At 43.6% G+C, this 26,266-nt stretch overlaps 2 protein-coding genes across 19 annotated transcripts; both read right to left on the reverse strand.

Annotated features, from left to right (window-relative positions):
- Window positions 1-228: 228 nt before the first annotated feature.
- LOC139351944 (uncharacterized) lies at window positions 229-4,357 on the reverse strand. Its single transcript, XM_070993870.1, has 9 exons — window positions 4,306-4,357; window positions 3,028-3,177; window positions 2,694-2,819; window positions 2,432-2,592; window positions 1,940-2,027; window positions 1,600-1,692; window positions 633-659; window positions 423-506; window positions 229-311 (listed from the first exon to the last, which is right to left on the reverse strand). The coding sequence occupies exons 1-9, from the start codon at window positions 4,355-4,357 to the stop codon at window positions 229-231; spliced, it is 864 nt and encodes a 287-aa protein (XP_070849971.1).
- Window positions 4,358-4,998: 641 nt separating this feature from the next.
- LOC139351978 (abl interactor 2-like) lies at window positions 4,999-25,985 on the reverse strand. Of its 18 annotated transcripts, none has more exons than XM_070993932.1 (12): window positions 25,847-25,983; window positions 20,660-20,827; window positions 19,941-20,117; window positions 18,924-18,941; window positions 18,120-18,226; window positions 14,274-14,420; window positions 12,322-12,443; window positions 11,852-12,058; window positions 10,273-10,437; window positions 9,519-9,605; window positions 8,254-8,439; window positions 4,999-7,511 (listed from the first exon to the last, which is right to left on the reverse strand). In XM_070993932.1, the coding sequence occupies exons 1-12, from the start codon at window positions 25,961-25,963 to the stop codon at window positions 7,336-7,338; spliced, it is 1,677 nt and encodes a 558-aa protein (XP_070850033.1). In that variant the 5' UTR covers window positions 25,964-25,983; the 3' UTR covers window positions 4,999-7,335. The 18 variants fall into 18 exon arrangements, with proteins under 18 accessions (XP_070850033.1, XP_070850050.1, XP_070850037.1 ...); XM_070993949.1 differs by having other exon boundaries at window positions 12,322-12,446; XM_070993936.1 differs by lacking the exon at window positions 14,274-14,420 and having other exon boundaries at window positions 12,322-12,446; window positions 25,847-25,985.
- Window positions 25,986-26,266: the final 281 nt, after the last annotated feature.

Below are 26,266 nucleotides of genomic sequence, written 5' to 3' on the forward strand. Positions count from 1 at the left end.
AGCACAAACGTGCATGGAGAGGGCTGCAGACCCTCCAGAAACATACCCACATAACCTGAAGATATGGCTTAAAAATAACCAGCTATTTTTAACTCAGTAGAGAGAATCTGGTACAGTCCTGCACTGAGTGCAGTTGCATCTAGAGATGAAAGCCGTAAGACAGACACAGAATCAGTTTTTTGGTTGTGAGCTCTTCAACTGTTTTTGCAAAAAGAAGTTAAAAGTACTTTAGCTTTGTTCCTCATGGATCGCCTGCTGGTTGTTGGTCTGCTGGTGGCTTGTAGTCGGCATTATCTCATCATCTGCCGTCTCTGCCAAATGAGTAGAAGGTGTGTCACATCCAGAAAGTCTCTGTCACATGGTGCAAACTGCAGTTTATAAGAGGGTGTCACACCAAATTCACTTAAATAACATTTACTCACCAGTGACGTTGTTGTTCCCCTTGCACACAACAGATTCCTCGCTCTGGAGAGCATCTCCGCCATTAGAAAACACGTATGTTCTCTCTGTCAAATCCACAGATTGTCACAAGCACACATACTCGTCACACAGTGCAAATTCAAGTTCACTGCTCTCAAAACATTTCACGAAAGCGATGGAAAATGTGGATTAGAGTGGAGGTGGCATCTTACCTTTCACCGTCCCGTTCACATTTGTTCCTGTAACAAACAAGAACAAGTGTAAGCTGTCCCTCATTGCAATCCAGCTTTACTCATCATGTTGGGTAATTCTGGTTTATGTGACAGTGAACAAACGTTTGCACTGAACCTGTTGTTTTTGGCTCTGATTGGACAGTGGGCACTATGGTTAATAGTGGGTTTTATATTTTAACTTGAAAACTTGCTTTGAATTAATCTAATAATACTTATATGCGCCCCGTGGCATTAAAGAAACTCAGATTATGAAGCCTTGTGACATATTTCCTGATTCATCAAGGAGAGACTGCAAACTGCTGCAAGCTCCTCAGACCTCACTCTCACTGAAGGTCAAACGAAGGTGTCCGATTGGGCCGTTGCAGTTCAAGGTCGGCACCTTAACCTCTTAAATCTCAGTCACATTGTGACGGCTGTAACGCCAGCGCTTCAAAACATCAGTCCACAAGCCAACGGGTGACGCCTGCATGTGTATTAAGTTTCAGCTGACAATAACGGCCACCCCTCCTGTACCCCTGCTGGTATGAAACCACTGTACACACGGATTTACAATCAGCCGTCACTGGATTACTTTGGTACAGAGGACAAATTAGAAACATGCAGATTCTCAGGGAAGTTCTGCTTTACTTCACATTTTGAGGGCAGACAGACAGATGGAGGAACACAACAGTCAGGACTGAAACCTTTCTTATTTTCCAACTCTGACAATTTAACTGCATAATAATCCCTTTTTTGCTAATGCTTATGTTGGGTTAATACATTTGGGAGAAGCACAGTCCTGCAAGAACTGCATGATCCACCATGAGATCAATATCATCAGTCAAATATGCAGACATTCTGACATAAATTATGTTAAACAATGTGCTTTGGTAATTCTATTAATCATAAAACATCACTAAACATTTAATGTGGTAAAGGAAAGACAATATTTGTCTTTTTTTGTTACCTTCTCCACGTTTATGACTGAAAAACAGGAAGCACAAAACCAGAATCCCTCCTGCTAACGGGATGAGGCAGGTCAACGTGAACATTCGGTTCCCTACAAAAATGAATGAATGAATGAACGAATGAATGAATAACCAAAGAAAACAGGAAATGGTTTCCAAGGAACTGATCATGCACTCTGAGGTGTTCTCGTGCAGACCGTGATAGTCTGTCACATCGTTCTTTAATTCATGTTAGATTATAATTTCAACTGAGAGCACATTGTCATGTTTAAAATACACATTAAGTTGTTTTTACTAGATTAAAACTGCAGTTATAGTAGATATTTAAATTCAACTCACTCTTGGCCAAGGGGTTGAGGACTGGGTCGCTTGTAATGTTGCTGACCGGGTTTTCCAGTGTACACACAAGCAGCAGCTCCTTCACGTCCTGGAAAATGAGGAAGGACAACCCGAAAACATGACGCCTCCAGCCAACGCAGTCGACATCCGCAGCTAACATTAGCATGCTAACATGCGAATAATGACCATGCAAGAAGTGCTGATGTTGAGCAGGAGTCATGGTTAGCATTTTAGTTCAGTGTCAACATGCTCAGATTTGCTAATTAGTACAGAATTTAGTACGTTATACTACTGCCTACTCATTATACTACTGCATACCTACTATATATTTATACATCATCTTGAAACTCTGGTTTTCATAAACATGTGCCTGTTATTTCGAGGCCCATAAAGCTGATAAACAACATATTTCTGACTTGAGTCTGAGCCTCTCCACAATCAGAAACACTGAAGTCACCAAATGATCAACAAGCTACTCATTCCCGTTCGTACCTTTGTTATATTGCACACGTTGGTTGAACACAACACTCCGTCGCTTGCCTGCCACCTGTAGGATAAAGGTCCACTGTTTGTGGCGTTGCCTTCGCAGGTAAAACTGCAGTGGGTCATCGCAGGGTCACACCACGTGGAGACAGCGGGTTTAGAGACGGGAGCTGATGGGCAACGGAACAAACACGGAGACGCTTCATTTAACTTCGGGAGAAGAACAAACACCTCTTTTTGGCTGCACTTCAGACAAAATCCCTCCACTTACAGATAACCTGGAGTTGAGCCATATTGACGACTTGGCCATTGACCTCTGCTGTGTAGCTGCCACTGTGGTTTAGATTCAGTCCCGTGAGCGTCAGCGTTCCAGTCGTAGTATTCAGCACACCATGGCCTAAAAAAGTAGTAAGTAACAGAATCCAAAGTTTGTAAAAGTCAAAATGACTGTGGTGAATCCACCCCCCCACCCCTTAATTATTGATGATTGTGGAATTGAAGTACTTTGGTTTAAAGGCGTTCTTTGAAAATCACAAAATCAAATCCGAGTTTCTGTCCATTTGTGTCCGTGCTGTTAAATCTCAGTTGGACGTGTCTGGTTGTACCTTCAAACTGACGGTAAGCCTGGGTCTCCTCTCCGTCCCACAGCACGGCGATGTCAGCATCATGTTTCCACATCATGGTGGTGATGGGATCAGCCACGGAGCCCGGTGTGAGGACAACTTCGTCATCTTCTGCCTTGTAGATCGTTTCTCCTGCAAAATGACGCCATAGCTCACATTTTATTCTTAAAACAGTGTTTCTTTGACCACAGGAGAAACGCTTTTACCTCTCAGAGCCTGTTCTGCGCTCTTACTGTCAAAGCTTCTGTCCTGTTAGTGTCAAATCAGTAAAAGTCCTCAAGTATTATTAGCAATAAGTAGTTGTAGCATCAACAGTAAGTACTCTTTAAGCAGGCAGAATGGGCTGCTGAAAGAGTACTACACAGTATCAATGTCACTGCAGCACTATAATGTTGTAACCTGTTGATATAAATACATAACTACTAACTCATCAAATATTTACGGAAGTAGTGACGTACACATCTGAGGTACATGTACTTTACTTTCTTTACATACGTCTTCATACTCAACGACTATTCCGAGGGAAAGAGTACTTTTTACTGCCTTGCATGTATTTGACAGACGTAGCTACTGGCTATTTTTAAGTATTTCCACAGTGTGGTCGCAAAACCTCTACCTCCTCTCCTAGCATGCTAAATTTAAAGGAAAGTACACTATTGGCCCCTGACATGTAGCTAGAGGAGCACAAAACTGGAATGCGGTCGAAGAAATGTGCGAACGAATACCTCAAAATTGTACTTAAGATAGCTAGCTAACCGATTAACCGTTGCAGGGGCGTCCCCTTGCTTTTGATGCTACAAGTATACTTTCAATAAGTGACATTGTCAAAGCAGAACTTTTACTAGTAATAAAATACTTTCACTGTGTGGTAGTAAAGCTTTTACTTGTTCTCCCGCTGGTAACTAGCAACCATGGCCGCGGCCCGTAAAATGGGAAGGGAGCACGAGTACACCCCCCCCCCCCCCCCCCCCCCCCCCCCCCCCCCCCCCATGGTACTCAGGTGAGTTACGTTGTCTTGTATTTCCAGAGGACAAATATCGATTGAAGTCATGTTTAAATCAGGTTTAGTGCGATCTATAAATCTGTTAACAGCTCTTTACTTATCTGATAAAATAAGTGGGACCGATGTATTGACTGCGCTCGTCTTCTACTGACGCAGTTGTTTATACCTGGGTGTGGCGTTTCACTGAACACGCAAAAACTATACTTTTATAAGTTATATGTGTAAAATCTAGCAGATAGTAAACTCTGTAAACTTACCAGAGTTTGCTGTCACTGCAGCGAAAAGCAGTAAGACGACGGACGCTGCCATTGTCACCAACTGATGAGCGCAGCTTCCAGCTTGGAAAAAACAACTTAAAAAAAAAACTCGAAATGAGTTTGCTCCAACTATTTAGAAACGCTTCAAGTGCAAGGAAAACTTTTAAAAACTGTTAAAAGTCGGATACGACAAGCAAAGGAGAGGGCGAAGTGAAGGTCAAGGGGGGAAGACGTAGAATATAGTGCGTAACTCGCATTCCGTTTCTATAAGTTCGAGAAAATAAATCTGCTCTTCTCTTCCGTGTGGCCTCGGGTTGCTAGTCTGTGATTGGATGGCTTCAAGCGGAAGCCATCCAATCACAAGCAGCTCAAATTAACCGCACGTCTGGGTTACTGCTGATTTGCACTCCTCTGCTTTGTAAAATCGACATTTTTGGCATGTCTCTGTGTGCCAATTTTAGTGCAGAAGTCACTGAAAAACTTCCATGTCTGATATAATGTACAAACAATGGCAAGACATTCAATCATCAGCTGCAAGTCCAACTGCTTTGTCAGTCTCCGAAGGGCCTAATTTGAATACAAAATGACTTTCAACACGTGTTGTTGTAATGTATTAACACTGCCGGAAATCCAGACTTTCTGCCATCCACAGCTTGAATACATAAAAACAAGAACCAAGCATTACTACACCAATAAATCTTAATAACTTTATTGTCTTTGTTCTCATGATTTTACAAATATGATACTTCTGCAATTCAACTTTAACTGTGCAACACAATGGCATTATGGACTGTTAAACTGACATCCTGAGGGACGTCTGTGACTCCAGGGAGCTGTGAATCCTGCAGACCAAAGGGCCTGATTTCATTTTTATTTTTTAGTGTCATCCTATGAGTGTGATGGAACGAGAGTAAAGCTTTGCAGACAATCTTAGGTGTTATATATATTATTATCATTCCCCTCCGGCCTGTTGGGTTTCTTTGTCCGCAGGATTCACTAGCAGCTTACATGTGATTTTTTTTTTTTAATTCCGCCACATAATGACGTCAACTGTCAGGGAGAGGAAGCCGGGTCCCTCCCCTCCCTCCTCCCCTCCCTCCTCCCCCACAGGTCAGAGAGCGAGTCCTTGGACGTGGGCTTGAATTAAGCTGTACGCTCTCTTTGGATGAGGCTGGTGGGACCTGGTCGGAGCTGCAGGGCTGCTTGTCTTTTTAGAATGGGTGATCTCGCCACAAACATTTTTGGGACACCAGTACAGATAAGAACAATGGCATGCAAGACTCACATACAGACCCACTTGTTATTATTTCTTTTCTTTTTTTTTTTTTAATAGAAAATAAAGATTCTGACATAAGTACAAGCACTGAGCCCTCGCAAACACCCAACAGCCAAGCGTATTGGAAACTTTACGGAGGACGAATGACGCCTAAACTGACGGCGTTAAGAAATATCGGGGGCTTGCGACGGTTAAAACCATTTCAACACAACAGCTGGTTTCTTTTCATATTCAATAAGTCCTGCTTCGAGGACATAATACATCTCACATTTATATTATTTCTTCTTCTACACCTTTTTTCTACAAATGTATGTGCTTTTAATTTTAAACAATTTGGGAAAAAAAAGAAAGAAAATAAAGATTTATAGTTCAACAACACTCCACCCCACTCTGGCCAATTTATTGCAAATGAAGTGATAACCTCTTAACAGCAACACACACTTCAATATGGCACAAGCATCTTAGAAATTACCTAAATGCATTGTCGGTGTCATGGGTGAATATTAAAAACCAAACCACACCATATCTAAAAATATTAAGACATTAATCATCAGTAGAGCAGAAAAGAAAACTTTTTTTTTTTCTTCCTTGTCGAAACATGCAGTCTGCCGCTCTGCAAGCAAAACTCGTTTCTGGACCTGTCGGTAAAACGGCAAAAAATAAAAAAGTGTCTTGGTCTCAAATGCATATGAACACTGCAAATGATCAGCCTCGCCAGTCGAGCTAATATACTTCTATTATTCATGACAGGAGCTGCAGAGTGAGACTTCAAAATCCAGGTCATTGTGCAGCAGAGGATCTCGCCTTCCTCTCTCATTTGAGGGCTGGATGACGATTCCTTCTCCGGAAAAATGCACACTGGCCAGCAAAGTGAAGCATGTAGTGACTAAAGTCGCCCCTTCGAGTCAAATTATCAAATTAACTTTGAAAAGGAAAACCAAGAATCTGGGCTTAAAGCACTCTACGTTCGGACGTCTTTTCTGACCCACGTTTATCGAGCTTCGTGTGTGTCATTTTTAAGACATTTGATGTGCTTATCTAAGTGAACGTCAGCTTTGGCACACTCCCTGCTGAGGTACCTCACCAAATACTTCGTCAAGTACGGAAACTGCTGTCTTTTTTCCCCCACTGAGGATATTGTTGTTGCATTATACTGTGTATATATATACAGAGGAGTTTCTCTAAAATGTCTCTGGAGTGTTAAGGAGAAAATCTACACATGAAGGCATTCTCCTCCAGCCCTTTCTCCAAGGCTGCGATGTGAAAATCCCGACTAAATCCCTCTCAGCAGCCCCATCTACCTGCTCACCATATATCCCACTACAAAATCCAAATAAATACTGTGTAAAATAAGGGCAAGTTCGTAAAACAAAACCAAAAAATGGAGCAAAATCAATGTAGTGGCCTTGTAATGTAACGCAAAACTCGCAAAGTACAACAAATCCATCACCGTCCACCCCTCTGCGGTCAAATAAAGAATCAAAGAAAGAAATATTACAGGAGAGGATATATCTAGAGTAGTGGTTGTTTTACAATGGCGCCTATGTCGAGAGAGTGACCGGGCATCAGGTTGTAACTTCTTTAAAAACCGCTTTCTCTTCTCCCTCCCCCTGTCTCTCTTCGCCCAGAGGTGATCATGCTCTGTCTGATCAAAGTCTCTCACCTTTAACCCTTGGCTCCCCTCCCTCCCCTACCCTTCCCCATCGATCACTCCTCCCGCTCCCTCTTCCTCATCCGCTCAGAGGGGGGATTGTTCAGTCGGCGTAGTGCATAATGGACTCGACGTAGTTGCCGGGGAAGAGGCCCGTGGTCCCGTTCATCACGCCCTCGTACCAGCCGTCGTCGTTCTTCTTGATCACGTAGATGATGGCGCCCTCCTGGAACGAAAGCTCGTCCTCCTTATCGCGAGCGTAGTCGTAGATGGCCACCACTGCAGGAAAATAAGGGGGAAGAAGTGTACTGGTGAAAAAGAAGCACAACTCAGGCTGCTTGCTGTTTGAATCCATAAAACTTTCATTTAAATTCTAGTTTAAAGTTTGCAAAGATAAGAAATATGTCAGGTTGGATTTGGGTTTAATGTGTTTAAAATGATTGATTGGTCTCTGAAAGCAGTATATTCTGTAGCTTCAATGAAACGCTGCAACAAGCTGTTCTAGAAGATACTGTACATGATACTGGCAGTGTGGAATAAGATGATTTTAATGACGTGAAAGCTACTTAAGGGGAAAGACATGGGGAAAGACACGGGGAAATTACATTTGAAGGCGGTAAAAAAAGGAAGTGACTACTTCCTCTTTTTTTCCATTTTTTAACAAGTCACTGCCCGCACAGATACTTTGGTAAACCTCAGAGAACTATTTTGACTAGCGACAGGCTAATTTGCGTACACACACAAAGTGATGTGCAGCGATGCCACACTATCACCCAGCCGGTGAGCCGCAAGATTGAGACCCACATGCTGCTGATCAGTGTGTTCAAGGATGAAGGATTCAAAGAGCTCGTTCAGTACATTGAGCCTGAAAACATGATGTCAGTGAGAGCCACTGTGACTGAACACGCTTTGAGAAGAAGACGCTAAAAGTCAAGCTAGCCAGAGCAGACAGCTCATACAAACAAAAGCTGCATCGCAACTAGCTTCATCAATGCTAACTGAATGAGCAGTTAAGGCTGACCTTTCTCCAGGTAGTTGCGTGGGGCCCAGGGCGGGTCCTCCTCGGCGTAGGGGTCACTGTACTCCACCACTGCCGACTCTTCTTCATCCTCATCGTCCTCATAGTCCTCCGGCGGGGGAGGAGGAGGTGTCGGCTCCTCAAACACCGGCTCCTCTGCGGGTGGAGGTGGGGGCGGCACGTCTGAGACTAGAAGTAGTTTTCAGGTGGGTGGGAAAAAAAACGAGGGTAATTAGAGGGTAAGAAAGAGGCACAAATATGGCTGCATTCATCAGGAACACAGACGACTGAATGGTAATCTCATGCACCAGAGAAAGGAACAGAAAGAGTCCATGCTGGATCATTCAGATGCTCAGTACTGTGTGTTTTACTCACTGTGGAAACCAAAGGAAAACTTTAAAACCACAGCACTTCACTGATGCAGTACATCCAAACACAGAACGGTGACAGGAACAAAATGTGCACACACTGATTCAACATGCATTTCAAGAATATTAAAACTTATTCTCAGACAGAGAAATCAAAGTGAGGACAAATCCCCCCAAAAAACCACAGAAACATGACCTTGCTCGTGAACAAACCACATTTTTCACATCATGTATTACATGCACCTTCACTCTGTTTCTGAGCAGTCAACCACCAACGTCTGCTGCCAAAGAGACCAGAAGTTATCCCACTTTTAGTCACAAATTAACGTCTGTGTCAAATGTGGTACCAGAAAAAAAAAATGTGACGACGGGGCAAATAGCTTGTCGTCTACTCTGTTTGTCTTTGCAACAAAGTGAACGTTTTGGCTTCATTTGCATTTTAAGAACAGAACCTGACACAGCTTGATCGGTGTATCTTGTACATCTTCTTCCTGCTGCATTCGGTGACATGTTCCTTCATTACCATGAACACGCACACTGTAGTGTATCTGAACTCACACTCACCATCCTGCTGCCAGAGATATTCACTGAAGTACTAAACTAAAACTAAACAAATGCACCATTTCCTCCAGTTTGAGAAACGTTCAGTCTATTTCTAAAATGAAAGTTAACATACTGATGTTTCTAAAGATTTAGTGTGCGCCTACTGTTTGCCAAGGGAATGCTTATTTTGATAGAAAACCTAAATGTGGTGACAGCAGATCTCTGAGCAGCTATGTTGGAGGTTGATCGCTCTTTTATTCCACCAAAAGGGGACAAGCACGGACACTAGCGGTTGGGGAGAGGGCTTGAAACGAATGGTGGTCATGCAAGGGGAGCGAGGGGCTAAAAGTCACTTACTAGTCTCCTGAACTCGGGCCACAAAGCCCATCAGAGGCAGCTGAGGGGTGATCTGCATGGAGGGGGGAGGGGGCGCGAGCGGGCCGGCTATTGCCAAACAGTATCAATGCACAGAGATGGAGGAGGGCAGACATAAAGACAGCAATGACATGAGAAAACGAGGTTAGAAAAAACAAGAAGAGTGTTGAAGAACATGAGTAAGAACAACAGTTACAGTCTGTAAACAATGGTTTGAGCAAAGCACAGGCCTGAGAAATCCAGAATTACTCATTTCTCTTCCCACCTGTGCGGCACAGGTAGGTTACGATGATTTAAAAGCAGAGAAAAGCATCAAATCCTCCTGATCATCCTGACTTTACATTTCACTGCTTACTCTGCCACATAAATAAGTTGAACATTCAACAGACAAGTGCCGTTTCACTGTTAATACACATATGCGGCAGAACTGAACTAAAAGGATAAAGATCAAACGTGTGGCACTATGAACAGATGGCTGGCGGAGAACAAACGAGCGCGCAGAGCGGTGAAGAGGTGAAATCTGTGGAAGACAGCTGAGCTGATGGGAAACGACAGACCATGAAACCATGAAGGAAATCCTTTCATAAAAGATGCACAAACACAACAGATCAGACCGAAATCTGACGGAGCTGAAAAAACTGAAAAAAGGAAGCAGTTTAAAGTCAGATAACATCTGAAATAAAAAGATGATGAGAAAAAGCTTGAAGATACAGAAATGGAGGTGTTGAGGTGGCACCTTGGTTCTGGGCGAAGTGTGGTCCACCATTGAGCTGGCTCTGGTTGTGGGCCATGTTGGGCTGACCGGTGACGGATGAGGGTCGCCGGTAGGGCAGCGAGCCTCCCACCTGCTGGCTCTGGGGCTGCTGTGCCGGGCGATTCATGCTGTAGAACTGGGGGGCACCTGAGAGGAGGAAACACCAGGGGGCAGCAAAGAGTCATTTAAGAAGAATGAGGAGGAGAGGTTTTACTCTTCACCCTCAGTTGCTCTTAAACAGCTGGTCAGCTGTATTTAGTATAATCAAAAGCTGAGCTACTGAAGCATCAGACGTGTCTAATCAGACATAATTAACTGGTATCTTAAAACCACCTGCATGGGCGTGCATAGACGTTCATCTGTAATTGTTACAGCAGTCAAACAAGTGCAGCAGAGAAAAAAAGTACAGTATCTCCCTGTGAAGCTTAGAGTGGAAGGATTAAGTACGATAAAATTAAAGTACTGAAGCAAAGAATAACCGTGTTCAAAGAGTACTGTAAAGCACTTGAGTGAACGGACAGCAGCACTGCACATGAATATAATTACAATATCCAGCCACAGAACAGCAAAGAACAAATACACATGAAAGAAGAATTCACTGCGCAGGCATTTCACCACACGGCTCATGCATTATACATCAGAACAACATGGTCGTCAACATGGACACAGACAGCTGATGAGGAGCTGTGACGGATGAAGAGCGGAGGATCCAGCAGCGGGAAATGGAAAATCTGAGGTAGGTGGCAGAAGAGTGCACACTGGCCAGACTATCCAGGCTTTTAATGGTCCAGACATTTCTGACCAATATTCTGAAGTGAAAAGCTCGATAATGACCTTTGAAGTTGAATTTTTTTGCAGTAAAGTGGGACAACCAGTGACATGTGTGTTGTTTACCTACTTTTTGTTACTACTGTATTTCTCTAATGAAGTGTGCAGCCCTTGACAGGTGGACGTTTCTCAATATAAAGCAGATAAAAGCTGATTTTCAACCTGCTTTGCATCGTTACAACATGCAAACTTCCCTCCATGTCGCTTGCACCCAGAGCTCTCCGCTCATTTGCCTGTAAAAGTCGACCTGATGACGTGGCGGATTCCTGTCCTGCGCTGTCTCAACTACAGATTGAACTTCTGCATGCCCGCCTCCACGGACGCAAAGGGCACAGAAGTCAAATCGAGAGAGAGAGGCACAGGCTCACGGCACAAAACTCAAGATTCTGCAACTGCAATGATGATTTTCTCAACACAAAAGTCTTCAGAAATGTATTTTCGTTTACATATAGTGTAAAGTCAAGCTTTTCTACACTACTTACAGTTGGGGCTTGACAATATTAATACACTGAACATGAATTGTTATTCTATTCTACCTTTAGCTTCACTTCTTCCAAAGAGTAACCTTTTGATTGTGGCCTGTCAATAAGTGGAACAGGCTGTCAGACAATATGATGACATGCCAGAGGATGAGCACATCGGGATCTTGCAGGCAGGAGGATGTATGTCGGGGGAGGCAGGATGGAGGGTGTGCAGAGGAGTGGGCGAGCTTCGCCCACCGGGGTACACTCACCTTGTGCAGGGTTGCCGTAAGAAACGGGGCCTGTGCCAGTGGGGGCTGCAGAGGCAGGGAGCTGGGGAGGGGGTGGGGGTACAGGCGGGATCTCTACAGGGGGGTTGGGGGCCTGTGGGGGGCCGTCAAGGGCAGAGGTAGAAGGTCCGGGGGTGGTGGCGGTGTTGGGGGGAGGTTTAGCTGGGTTGGATGGGGCAGGGGCTGAAACTGAGGTGGCGTCAGGATTGAAGAGGTAAACAAAAAGATAAGGAAGGAGAGAAAAGATGGGTGAGGGAGGTCAAGACAAGATAGTGAGAAGGGAGGAAAGGATTCCAGCCGATCCAGGGTTCCTACACGGCCTTGCTTCACTTTGAATTGCACAGCTGAAGCATGTAGGAACCCTGGATACTCAACGATCAAGTTAGTTAGTTCCAGGCACACACAGATCCTGCAGTCATCTACTCGGAGAGGAAAAAAGAAGCGGGCGTTACCTGGGAAGGCCGTGGGCGGGGCCGGGGTGGGCACGGCGATGGGCACGCCCACGCTGCCGCTGCCGCTGTTCTCTCGGCTGCTGCTGCGACTGCTGCTGGGGTGGCTGCCTCCGCTGCTCCCACTGCTGGTGGTGAGTAGGGCGGCAAACACGTCAGACCACAAACGCTCACACACACTCATTCATACCGTCATAAAGTGATCAGATCGTGCTGCCCTGATTCTTTTGTCAGTCAAGATTTTAAAAAGCACAGCATACAGTAGATCTGTTCCTTTCCAAATGCGAGTATATATCCACAGAGGCCTTATTTGATCAAACAGCTGCAGAAAAGATGGAGCCACAGGAGCTGAAATCAGGAACTGGAGAGCATTTTCATCGCATCTCATGAACCGTGAAGATTCAGCACATTAGTCATTAATCACGAGTGAAAAAACGACGAAGCGTTTGGAAACTTCACGCACAACAACACAAAGTAATTGCATTGTTTGGACACACAGAGGTGGAAAAGTAGACTGAAACGAGTATTTCATGGTTATTTATTTTTTATTTTAGCAACAGCAATGAAACAATCAGCAAAAGAAGTTTTGTCTTGCTTGGTGTTAAGGCCAATAAAAACTGTTTTGGGACCAGGATGTTTGGCGGAGGGAGAACGGGTGAAAAGCCATCCACGGTGTTCATAATTTTATGCTCATTTTGACAGAAAAAGCATGAGAAATCGACACTGCTCCCGCCCAATTCCCCTGTCAAACAACAACACGCTTTGGTTGGACCAGACCGACCTTTAATCCCACAGTTAAGGCTCTGAGTTCCTGAAATGGTTCCTGGGCTCCTTGAAAGGTTCCTGCGCTGGAGAACGGGCTTTTACACTCTTAATCTTAATCTCTTAATTTTGGAATAAAATGCCTTGCATCATTCATCCGTCTTATCCTGCCTTGAATTCCAGTTGCAACCCAACGCTTGATCTGCAACCCACCTGGAACAGCACAGTTCAGGTGAGCTGCTTCCAGTGCTCCCTGGCTTCACAATGACTCAGATCACCCTCAAGAGCATCGATGTGTTAGCGTGAGCCGTTATGCCTTTGAAATGTCACAGTGATAAAAAAAAAAGCAGCTGGAAGCCTCACCAAGGGCACATGACACAGGTGACGCAGCAGCGACACAAGACAAAGACAAAGATACGACACGTCGTAAAAAGCAGGAAGCATGGGGCAGACTCGCTGTACGACAGAAGAGAGCGTATGGCTGAGAGATGAAGAAAATGAGCTGTGGATGGAGCGGTGCAGATACAGACTCGTGCTGAGAGGAGAGTCAGGGCAAGTTATCTCATCTATTTCCGGACCAGAAATATTAAAAACATTTGGCCAACAGATGGGGCGCACTGACGTAACTTTCCATGTTGTTCATCCCCCCAAACCCAGGCTTTCACTTCTCTCACGGCAGACAGGAGAATCTATGAATATCTCTCCGTGTTTGGGATGAAAGGGTCTCGTCTTGGGAGATGAGCTGACATTGGGCTGACAGGACTGCGGGGGCGATGCTGCCTATTTAATGACTATTACCATAGGAACCTGCGTCTAGCCGTTCTAAATACAGCTCTGAATCTCTACCTCGTCCTCACTTCCTCGCCCTTATCTGAGCAGCGAGGAGAGCGTACAGGTGAGGGATTTCCAAATACACTGTCGTCTGGGCTTTCCCTGGGAGCTGTTGCACAAAAAGGCAAATGTCGGTCAAAAATGTGACTTAAGGTGGAATTAAAAGACGAGAAAAAAGGGAGTAAAAGTGATTACACTTTGCACTGGGAGTCATTTCAGAGAAGAAGAAGGGGAGAGGCATGTTCAACAGCTGGCTCGCATTGTAAGTGTAGGAGAGGAGGAGAAGAAAAGGGGAGGAGGTAGAGGAAAAGGGGGCGTGTTTAAGAAGTGTAGAGGCATGCTGGGAAGTGGGAGGGGGGTACCTGTACGTGCGGTTCCTCTGATTAACGGATGCAGTGCGTGCAGGGCTCTGCTGGGGGTGCGCCATGTTGCGCGTCGGGCTCGAGACGTAGTCGTTAGGGACAACGGGTGGACGCACTGGCTCAAGCGTCCTATAGGGGGAGTGGCGCCTGTGAGAGGGTCAGGAGGGCAGGAGTCGAGGGGGGAGGGGGGCATCCACAGAGAAGTGTAGGGGAGGGGGGAGGAGGAGGAGAGCAAGAAACAAACAAGTGCAAACTTAAAAAAATGGGGTATGACAGGTGGTGAACATCGGGCTGACTTGGGTGAATCCACAGGTGTTGGTCGGTCGGAGTCAGGATGAAAAGCGAACGCTGCTGTCGGCTAAAGATCACACCTCCAGAGACGAACGCAGGCTCCTGTGAAGTCCAATATACTAATATACTACTAATCCACTTGTCAACTTGACTCTGTAGCCTGAGAGATGGGTTTCTGAGGTGGACACCCATATTATTATCTGACTTTAAGGAAGACTGAGTCCAATATTTTGTTTGATATTTGTATAATTCCTTTAATTCCAATTTTGGTTGAAGCATCAGGAGCAATCTTATTTCTCTCCTTTACTCTGGTCTGTGTTGAGTCTCACATTTTACACCAACAACAAGAGCTCGTTGAAGGGATTCAACCGGCTTCCTGAATGTCACAAAAAGGTATTTCAGGATAAAAGCACTTCACAAAAGCTGATATTATTTTATCATTAAAACCCATCTTAAGGAGTCACTCCTTGATGTATCTGCATTGATATTTCAGCAGATGTTGGCCAGCACACATAAACTGAACAGTTGTATCCTGCGTTGGCACACCTGCAGATACTGACTGCTGTATCATTGAGGTTAAAATTAAAAAAACAGGTTCAGAGTCTGAGGTATGATTTAGCACCAAGAGAGCCCATCTGAGTTTCTTTTAACTGTTCTTGACAATTTGGGCTTGAAAAATAAAGTCTTTTTTGGTCCGATGAGTTTTTTGTTGTGAGTTTTTCAGTGGAAGTGATCCAGGATTTTCCAAGTGGCCTAAAGGATTAAATTCCCATCTGTCCTCCCAAAGCGTCCCCGAGAAAGACTGACATATATTCTCAACTAGAAACCTGCAAATTCATTGAGTAAATGCACAGGAAGTGTTTTTTAACCAGACAGCAGCGCTACTCTGATGACGTCTTCAGTTTTAAAATGGGGGGGGAAAGAAAAACATAACCCTGACATTTATTGATCTGGGCCTGAAAAGATGGACTGGCATGTAAATTTCCCAGCTGACCCATCTCTCTCGGGGTGACCCATCTCTGAGCACTGTTGCTATGGCAAAATGTTGCTATGAGGAATATGGGGCAGCCAGGAGTGGGCGGTCTGGGTCACAAACACACAACTGAAAGTAAAGTTGAAAAAACAAAGAGGAAGTTGAACAACAGAAGAGAAACGGTAAATTAAAAACCGCTGGTAAAGATGTCCGCCCGTAGCCACAGGCTGCGGCAGAAGGTGCATCATGGAAGCTTGGAGCTGTGGTTGATCGGCATGCGTCTTGAAGGGACAGACACACACACACATTGACACACACCTCTCAAGGTCATTATGAAGGGGTGGACATACTCAGTAACTTCCACGCTCAGACACAGACAGAGGGGGGCTGAGGTACACACACATTTTCACACACAGACACAAACAGCACTTGACGCCCAGGAAGGTCCCGAGGGTGACAAGAACACAACATTTATGTGCTGCGCTAGCAGAGTCCCTGTGGGATAAGAGACACCTTCAACAGTCAGACACACAACAGAAAACATCTGTGTCAGTGGGATCATGAGCCCTTAGAGACAAAGTTTAAGAGCATTAACAGAGTTTCCCTTCAGCTCGACTCTTAGAGTGACAGACAGAACACCAGGGTGAGAAATGACCACACACCATTGACTCAATGATCGTTATCATGGCTAATCAGCAGGTTGTACTCACATTAAAGCTTTATTGAGGTGCATACTGATGATTTAAAAACACTTGAAAGCAACATATTGGCTGATATTTGTTATTTGCATGGACACTGCTGATAAGGATGCCTTAATGTGCATGTGTATGCCAGCAAATCAGTAAGCTTCAACTTGGCTAGAAAGCAAGTTAGTGCCAAATAAACAAATTGTATTCAGGTTTAGTTCAGGACAATTAGAGTCAAATGAATATTCAGCTTTTAAGAGCTGGAATTCATTTGTGGATCTGAAAAAAATAACTGTTGAATATGATAATCAATTGTCTGTATGAGTCATGCCTCTGGCAAAAATGCTGTTTTATCATTCCATTTCCTGCTTTCTTCATTTTGTATCACAGAAAACCGAAAATATTTGGGTTTTGCACTGTAAGTAATTTTTACATGTCACATTCAACACTGTCTCTGTCAAAACAGGGAATTCCATCTTTTCTGTGGTATTTCTGTACTGTGGTTTCTTGCTTTTTGGGGGCCAACATACACAGAAATACCCGTTTGACTTTTAGAAAGGGAAGTTAAAACTTTACATGATCCAGTTGATAGCTGCTGGTAATTTCCCACCCCGATTAGTACTGCCATCATGAACACTTGAGTTTCTGATGGTGACCTTTGTGGTAATATTCCTCCTGTGCTGTGGCATCAAACAAATGCCAATGAAAGGTTGAAGAACGGGAGACGTGAGAGCTCACCACCTGCACACTGGTCTGCTGAAACTCTTTCCAGAACCAATTACATGCTGCCTTTGTATTTTATCAAACTGCATGCTGAAATTTGACAGTTTCATGCTTCAAGCACCTTCTGCTTGCTGTAAAATGTCAGTGTTTCCAGCCTGAGGCAACAAGCTGACTGTGTGGTTTGTACTGTCATCTCACTGCAGGAAGGTCTGCCTTCAGACTTTCAGTGCCTTCTGAATGGACTTTGCATGTCGTCAACCTCTCTCAGTCCAAAGACATGCAAGTCAGGTGACGTAGAGACTCACGGCTGACCACGAATCTCAGTGTGCCTGCAGCTGTTTTCACATTGGACTTTGAAATTGTTGTGTCCTGCTGTGCAATAAAACACTTGTGTGTCATATAAACTCAAAAAAGGAAGTCATCCAGGGAGGGCAATCGAGGAAATGTTTCTTCTGGGAGCATCGCATTTTCCTGATGTATGCAATTCTGCACCTTGACGGAGCAGGAGTGCATCAAAACACAGATGTATGAGCACTGGATGTTTAAGTTTTCAGCAATCTGAATCTGAAAATCAGGTTGGTTTTATTCCCAGGAAAAGTTTGTTTCAAGAGGCAGACATTGATCATATCTTTTTCCAGCCTTCCACCCAGAAGAGGAACATGCACGTGTGGAAAATGAGTGAATGACTCAAGATTTTTAAAGGAGTATGTGCTGCTACTGTACTCAGACCAGAAATGTCTGAAGTTCTAACAATGGAGAAAAAGCTCCTTTTGAAGTGCAAGAACCCATAACTGAGCGAAACTTCAGCATGGAGTTTGGCGAGGGGAAAAAGAGAGAGAGAGAGAGAGAGAGAGAGAGAGAGAGAAGAGAGACTTCTTGAAAAGGGAGACTCCCAACCGCGTCTCACCAGCTCAGATGAAAAGCCAAAACAAAGAATAGCACTGTGATGAGAACTGGCACTGAGATGCATTTCAAACTGCCCCAAGGACACTAATTAAACAAGGAGGTAAAGGAGTGATGATGAAACTGGGAGCAACCAGGTCCATCTGAAGGGCTCATGGTTACTTTCCCAAAGCCACAAAAAAATCTGAGCTGCATTCAGCCTCTGACGGACGCAACTCTGCAGCCCTTCCATCCATGAAAACGCATCAAGTTGTCAGCACTATTACATACCCAAGGGTCCCTTTCCCTGACATGGGCGGGCTGGGGGGCTTCTGTGTGGGGGGGTTGGTACGAGGGAGTCCGCCTCCTCCTCCGGCCTTCATGTTCTGAGCGCTGGCCTGCAGGAGGAGAAGATGAGTGTGAATTCCTGTGGGTTAAGGGAACAGCCTGTCTTTAAACAAACTGCTTGACAATTATGAGAATTATACACTTTCTTCCATCGATCGATACCATTCTTGCTTGTTAATTATGAAGCTGGAGCCAGGAGACAGCTAGTTTAGCTTCACATGAAGACTGGAAACAGGGGGAAAACGGCTCATCTGACTCTGTCAAAAGGTACGCCTACCAGCACCTCTAAAGCTCACTAATGAACACATTATTTTGGTTGATTAAGCCACCAAAAACAGAACAAAACAAAAACAACCAGAGTACGTCTGCAACTTGTTACAAAAAAGATGATATGACATGTCATCAGTGAGCTTTCGAGATGCTGCTGGGCCTATTTTTACCTTTGAACAGTGCCAGGCTGGCTGTTTCCCCATTTCAAAGCTTTGTGCTAAGCTAAGCTAACCATCACCAGCATCATACTGAACAGACAGAAATGAGAACAGCATCAATATACTCATCTCATTCTTAGCATAAGCTTAGCATATTTCCCAAAATGTCAAGCTGTCCCAATACTCGCAAAAGCAAACAAAATCCTTAAAATGTCCAAAAAAAAGAAGACAGAAATAAGACAGTTCTCACAGCAAACAGAAAACAACTCCATCACAAAAACAGCTTCCTCGTTTGAGGATTTTACTTTGAAAATCTTACCTTAAACCTTTGCAACCACTAGGGTTGATTATAACAATAAATTAAGGCAAGCAGAAAGAGGAGAGAAGAAGAAATCAGAGGATTACTGTGTGAACGAGGAGAGACAAACAACAATTAATCATGCATGTGGTACATTAAGCCAAGCTGGTTAAATTCAACAATGGCCCTGTGTTAAAAACTGAGGAATTTCTTCTTTGAGACCTTTGTGAGGTTGAAGCTAGTGATTCAATTTTCTGGGAAACAACCTCCTCTTTGTTCAGAGAGTCGGTGGGAGACGAGCTTTCCAAAACAAGCCACTTTCACCATTTCATTAAGTGATATAATCACTGCAAAAGAACCTGTTAGCAGTAGCAGGTGACAGATTTAAAGCAACAGGGAGCAGATTTAGCTGAATTTAGTCTGCCTGGGGTCACATTAGTTTCCCACCCCTGTGAAAAGCCTGTCATTGATTTTTTTCTTACATTACTTGTCACTGAAACCCAGTGGTGACTGTTTGACCTCTAAAAGCCCTTTCTGTTACATTTTCTGCAGTGAATATCGAACATGAACACAAACACAATCCCGTTTCTGACTTCCACACATCTTCCAGACATTTTCTCAAGTCTCAAAATGTAAATTCACTATGTTTGTAGTCTTGCCTCTAAAAATGATTCATTAGTACCTCATGCAAAAGCAGATTAAAAAAAGAAGGAAAACAAATGTAATTTTGTGCAGCAGAATTTTGCTTTCAATGTTTTCTAAACTATTGTAACAACCTCAAGTATTTCTATTCCCAGGGAGGAAATCGCTGCTCCAGAGTAACTTAAAACCCTGAGAATCAATTCACAGGCAGGTTTTTCTATTGCAGATTGAATACAGCCAATTTTGTAGCGTAAACACATCTGTTTCACTTTAAACACCATCACTACAAGCCAAAAGAGCTTAATTAAGGCCTTTCCATTTCCATGGGCAGCAGTGCTCCATCCAAACAATTAAGTCCAATTGATGAAATGAAGGGGAAAACAACAAAATGACCACCTTGACTCCGTGGCCCATGTCATCCAGCATGCTGTAGTCGATGGGCTTGCGGATGTAGCGCACAGGCCTCTCGGGGTTGGCCGGGGCAATGATCTTGTGTGTGCGGGATGTGTTTTTGTTGGTGGTGAGGATGCCAATTTCCCGTCGGGCAACCTTCTCTTTGTGGATGTCCACAGTCTGAGGACAAATGGCAGAGGACAGGATGTTTTCTTTAATGTACTGTATTTACAAATGCTGCCTACTCTCTACATCTTAAAAGTCTCTTTATCGTGTGGAAGAGGCGTTTCAGGCAGCCTCATAAGTGTCCATCACTGACAAATTCTGTTGCACGTGGAAGAAAATCGTTATCCAACCTGTGGGATCGATGCAAAAACATTTTTTACTCCAGTGTGCAGCTCTTACAGGCACCTACACATTTGCCTGCACTGCAGACATACTGAATTATACATACACACATGTGATGTGCTCGTAAAGCTGCAGTCTTTACAAGGTTTCTACTCCCAGTAAGTGAGTTAAACCTGCAATAACTGCCAACAGCATTCAGACAGCCAATTTATTCACAGTATGAAGAAAAGTCTGGCGAGTGTTTTACAGGTTATATTGAATGCTTCTTTTAAATACAGGCTCTCAAACTTCAGGAGAAGTCTGTAATCTGTGATTGTTTTTCTTGGCAGGTGAGTTGAAAAGCTAGTGATTTCTGTGTGTCAGCTGTGTGTCACCTGCGAGATGTGGTTGATGGAGGACTCCATGCGGCGGAGCTGCGAGGCCTGGATGTCGAGCATCTGCAGGACATTGTTGGCCAGTGTGTTGATCAGGTAGGCTACGCTGGCCAGAGACTGGGTGGTGTAGTTCTTGGTCTCCTCCAGTGCCCTCTGCTTGTCTGGAGACTGAAGAAGAGAGAGAGGAGAAAACTTAAAAATAAAAAGAGATATCTGCATTTTACAGTGTGCAATGGAAGCTGACCGTCCTCTCCACTGAGCGAGGAGGGTGAAGAGAGTTGAAACCCACAACCTTTGACCACAAGCCCATTACTTCATAATTATGCATGTTTCCAGGGCATGTTGTATTTTTCATTATCTTAACAAATCAAAATTGGCACTAAACCCATCTTAAAATGGGCCTTTGTTCCACAGGATGCATTAAAATAAGGTTAAAGGTCAATTGTTTCCTGGAGAATTCCATTTCTTTCTGTGGGTCTCAGGGTTACAGCTCCTAGTGGTTATTTTCATTAATGATTAACACAATCCTTTAAATGTCAGAAAATCAATTCACATTAGACTCAGAAAACCAAAGAAAAACAGCATGAAAAAGCAGCAAAGCCAAAGAAATGACAAGCAGTTCATTATCAGAATTTTTCAATCGATTAATCGAATTGTTTTAGCTTTAAATCAGCTTGTAAAGTGACGCAGCTCTGATATAAAAATCTCAACTCAGCATCAAGAAATTAAATTAAGTTACCCATTAACACTGAAGGCAAAATGATAAACTCAGCACATATATTTTTGTTACATCAATAAAATAATGACTTAAAGCAATACCAGCAAGTTTCTGATTCGGTGTTTTTAGCATTTAAGTTTCACGAATGAATGACTGATCCAGTTCTGCACATCTAATCTGTCCTCAAGTACATTTGAATGAAAGCTGAAGAAGTCGAACTTGTTGTGACACTAAGAAATCAAATGCTGAATGTAAACAAAGGGCTTTACATTGATTTCGACGAGCTAAAGTAAAGATCGCCCCTGAAGCACAGGACGCAAAAGGAAGAATCCAGGAGCGGATCAACGCATATCTAAAAAATGAAAAGCACCAGCAGGACCCTGAATGCAATTTGTGGCAGCAGGATGGAGGGAAAGTGCTGCTTCAAAGGTTTCAGCGCCAAGAAGTAAAATTTCTGTCTGTGAGTTACGAAAAAGCCCCTTTAATGGCTGGGAAGTAATACAGCTGCAGCCAGTGTGAAGGCAGTGCTGGAGGCAGCTGGTCGGGCCGTGGGTACAGCGTGGGCACATCGGCAGGAGCATCAAAGGGCAGATGGATCAGCTAATGTTTCTGCTGGGAAACTGTGCTCCTCCTGTCAGACACTGCTTGTGTCACAGCACGTATGGCTGAGATGGAACAGATAGCTTGTTCTTAGTTATTGAAAATGAAAGCAGATCTATAATCGATTAATCATTTAAGTCTTATTTCAAGCAAAGACAGTGCTTCTTCATGCCTCTAAAATGTAGAGACTTGCAGGTTTCATTTGTCTTGTGTGATAATAAGCTGACTATCTGTGGGCTGTGGACTATTGTGACACTAAACAAGCAAATTAAGATGCCACGCTGGGCTTTATGGAAACGGTGATGGGTCTAAATGCTTAATCGGAAAAATAATAAGCAGATTAATCAGTTGTGAAAGTGATTGTTAGTTGGAGCCACAAACAGTTACTCATTCCTAATTTTACAATAGAAAATTAGTCAGCAACCAATGTGATGACCAATCAATCATTTGAGGCATTTTTCAAGCAATAAAGACCAAACTCTTGATGGTTCCCGCTTCTCAAATATGCAAATTCCATAATTAACTTTGTGTTTTAGACTGTTGGTCGGACAAAACAAGACACGCCAAGGAAAATCACCATGTGCATTTTCCGCTTCTGGACAATAATAATCTGCAGAGTAATTGATTAATGGAAATCATTCATTGCAACCCTAAAACAAACCCACTCATTATCTATTTTCAAAGCAGCATACTTCCTTCTGTGCACATGACACGGCAGCAGATTGATTATAACACGCTCTGGGTCACAGCAGCCTCTGGGCTGTGATTGGATATTGACCGACTGATTGATTTCATTTGATCTTTTCAATTTGACAACTGACGGCTATGCTGTGAGAGCCGAGGGGCTTCTATGGATTTCTTTGTATTCACTTTCAGTCCCAAGATATTGACAAGTCAATATCAATGTCAAGTAAATCAGGACATGGTCGTGCTGTTAAGACTGTACATCACTACTGTAACACATTAGAAACCTGAATCAGAATAAATCTGGGTCTCATATTTTTGGATTAAAATGATATTAGATAAGAATGAATAAAGGCAGAACATAACGAGAGGCGGCACAATAAAGCTACAGGCAGGGGTGTCCCCACTAGATGAAAGAGCGGCACTCTCAGTGGTAATATGTGTATTCCCTTTTATGTGAAAGGGAGTGTGCTCATGATGCAAGAAATATTTCTGGAGGAATCACAAAGTGCGATCCAAGCCGACAAATCATCAGGCCCAGTCTGCACACAAACAGCATCATCTGAAGGGTTGTGGAGGGTGCAGCACTGCTGGAGTATGAGGACAAACAGGTTATGTGGAAAAAGTCTGGAGTGGAGCTGCAGCTGCTACCTGCAGGGCAGAAAAGCCATTTTTGATCTTCAGGCCAAACTTGTTGATAGATGTGGGATACAATATTTCCTGGAGATGCATGCATTTCTGGCCTGCTTGGTGACATATTTTGCATTTTTTGAGGTCATCAGTTTGGTGTGTCGGTCAGACTTTTTCTCTCTTCATAAAAATACCTCAACTCAGACTACATGCTCATATGATCTATTATCTGTGGGCCCTTGTTCCTAGATTTGAAATCTGTACCACGCTCAGTGGAACTTAGTGGGTCATTTCGGGGAAGGTAACATCATCAGGGATTGCTATGGGACCTAAAACTGAAGGAGGAAACACTGATTATGTGTCAGTGATGAAGAAACTGTTTAAAATTGATTGGTCACATCTGGCTGATACCCGACCATGTAATGGGGTCAGTATTGGTCCTGATGCTGATCTAGCAGACAATATGAGTATGTTTCCATTAGGAAGTTACCATTAGATTATCAAAGGCTTTACAATTCTTAGATTTGGTTGATTTTAAAATAGCACAAATTATGTGTAAAATCAAAAGCAAATTACTACCAAAAGTATGCGAAATTTGCAAAAAAGTGTCAGAAAAAAAACCAAAACACTTAATGGATGGATTTATGGAAGAGTTTTAATGAGGACCAGAAAATGTGTTGCACACTTTGTACATTGAAAAAAATGTTTGAAAACAATTTAATGGACAAATGAAAATGTCTCAACAGAATGTAATGTGGGCAGAAGTATGATAGGGATTTCTACCACACTGTTTTGTAGGGAGTAACTATAATTTTTGTTGCTTGTTTTGATTCTGTTTTCCCAAGCTGTTCCCAAATTATTTCCAGATCAAAAAAAAAACAAAAAACAGCTGGTCAAACATGTATGATTTAATGCCATATTCTTAGCCACTCCAGTGGGTTTTACGAGCTGAAAATGTTTCTGAAATGAAAAAACATCAACGACTTTGGGAAGAAATCCATCCACTATGTATTTCTGGTCCAGGCTGCAAAGAAACTACCAGAATCTGACACAACTGTTTCTCTCATTATCAATACAACCCACACCTGAATGAACCAAGCCAACCTTGCTCCTTAAGTGACTGTGGGAACACAACATAACTCTAGGAAGAAGTTTACTTTACTGTGAAAATAAAGGTGGAATTTTAGCTGCCACACCTGTAGCATGTGAATTACAACAGGGAAAATGAAAGCTCCTCACACTAGTGATTATATCTTTATCAAACAGTCAACAAGTGTTCATTCCTACATGACAAGTGTATCAAGAAACGTGGCTCACAGACAGACTGGGCAGGATGGGGGGATGTAAATTAGGGCTGAGAGGGAGAGGTGAAGCATCCCACAAAATATCCCTCAGACAAATATTTCTGTCCAGCTGATCTATAAGAGGTAAACCCCAGCTGACAGCAGCTGGGAAAACATTGCAGGGTGAGAAGAAAGCAGGGCAGCCTGCCAAACAGCAAGCTGCCAACATCCAGAGGCCGCCACCGCCTCCTCCTTCATGGGCAACCTGTCAGACTTGATCAACCCTGTTCATCAAGGAAGCCAGATTCTAGTATCACACCTTGTCAAAAAAAAAAAAAACCTCTTCCAAAATTTCAACCCCTCTGTGATAATAGGCCTGCAACAGCGTGGGATGACAGAAACCTCAGGTGACCACAAATGCTGAAAAAGTGAGGTCACACCTGCAAAATGTTCCAAAAGCTCTGAATGAGATTGACTGCACTTGCACACACAAGCCAAAGTGCCATGCAAATCAACAGCACTTTAACCACATCGTTCCGAGCAATTATTGCAACATTCACAATCTCTCCAAAGTCGAACAGTGTGTGAATGGAGGTTAGAAATCATAGCTACACATGCTTTAAATTGCGCATTTTCAGGGGTTAAAGGTCATAATTCAAGTGTATTGTGTAGCTGTAACGTTGAAAGCGAGTCGCAGTGTTTCAGTACATCATGAATCAGAGACTCTTGGTAATATTGTCACGGCGGTTAATCTTCTGTCAACCAAAGATCATTAGAGATTAATCTGGCTTAATATCGCGTCCTACATCTCCGGCCGGTGGACGATCAGATGGCTTCTGTAGTGACAGTGATTGATCCCGCAGAGGGCAGAGAAATTGATTTTCACGGTGTCCGTTTAGTTACTTAGACCGTGGGTGATGCCGAGCAGCTGACTAGCATGCTATCCTGGCTAACGCGATAGCCCACGATGGATGTACAAGTCACACACAATGTTATATCGATAGAAATATGAACCCATACGCGCTGCTGTTACCTGTTGGCGTGAATGTAGAGAGAAACTGGCAACCCATGTGTTAGTTATCCGACAGAAATGCCCTGGCAGTGTGTTGTTTTTGCTTTAGCCGAAGCTAGCCAGCTAGTTAACACGGCTGCATCACATCGGCGGCGTTAGCCACAGCTAGCCTAGCATCACTTCGCCCCACCGTCAATGATGCCCGTCCAAAAAAATCCCCAAACTACTCCGTCTTTTCTTACACGCGTTTAACAGCCTACCTGGACATAGTTGCTCTCGCAGTACTCCGCGACTCTTTCCAAATTGGTGAAACTATCTAGGAGTGCGCTTCGTCCTGCTGGAATCTCCTCTTCCAGTAGCATTTGTAGCTCCGCCATTTTCACATCTTTAGCGGAGCGGTGCTGTGTATGTGGAGATGCGTGTATGTGTGTGCTGGCCTCGCTGGCGCCCCCGCGGTTGTGTGCGGTACTGCAGGGCTCCCCCAGCAGCTGCTGGAGAGCAGGGGTTCCCAAAATGAATGAAACAGAAACACATTAAAGCTCAATTGGTAAAATGCTTTTGTGGTTATGTGGTTAGCAAAATAGCTCCTTAAAAGCATGTAGTCACATTTTCATGAGTTTTCAGTACAGAGATATTATGCCGCCACACAGTGAATAAAAAGCTTGAAAAAAATAAGACTA

This window comes from Chaetodon trifascialis, chromosome 24 (genome assembly GCF_039877785.1).
Source record: "Chaetodon trifascialis isolate fChaTrf1 chromosome 24, fChaTrf1.hap1, whole genome shotgun sequence".
Classification (NCBI taxonomy): domain Eukaryota; kingdom Metazoa; phylum Chordata; class Actinopteri; order Chaetodontiformes; family Chaetodontidae; genus Chaetodon; species Chaetodon trifascialis.

What these genes read in the sequence shown, in the direction of transcription:
- LOC139351944 (XM_070993870.1), bottom strand. Translation starts at nt 4,357, where the DNA reads ATGGCAGCGTCCGTCGTCTTACTGCTTTTCGCTGCAGTGACAGCAAAC. An exon ending in CCTCAACCCCTTGGCCAAGA is followed by an intron (nt 1,693 to 1,939) that starts GTGAGTTGAATT and finishes TCATTTTTGTAG; the next exon opens with GGAACCGAATGTTCACGTTG. An exon ending in TGTGAACGGGACGGTGAAAG is followed by an intron (nt 507 to 632) that starts GTAAGATGCCAC and finishes TGGATTTGACAG; the next exon opens with AGAGAACATACGTGTTTTCT.
- LOC139351978 (XM_070993949.1), bottom strand. Translation starts at nt 25,963, where the DNA reads ATGGCGGAGCTACAAATGCTACTGGAAGAGGAGATTCCAGCAGGACGA. An exon ending in CCATCAACCACATCTCGCAG is followed by an intron (nt 20,118 to 20,659) that starts GTGACACACAGC and finishes ATTTGTCCTCAG; the next exon opens with ACTGTGGACATCCACAAAGA. An exon ending in GGCCCGAGTTCAGGAGACTA is followed by an intron (nt 8,440 to 9,518) that starts GTAAGTGACTTT and finishes AACTACTTCTAG; the next exon opens with TCTCAGACGTGCCGCCCCCA.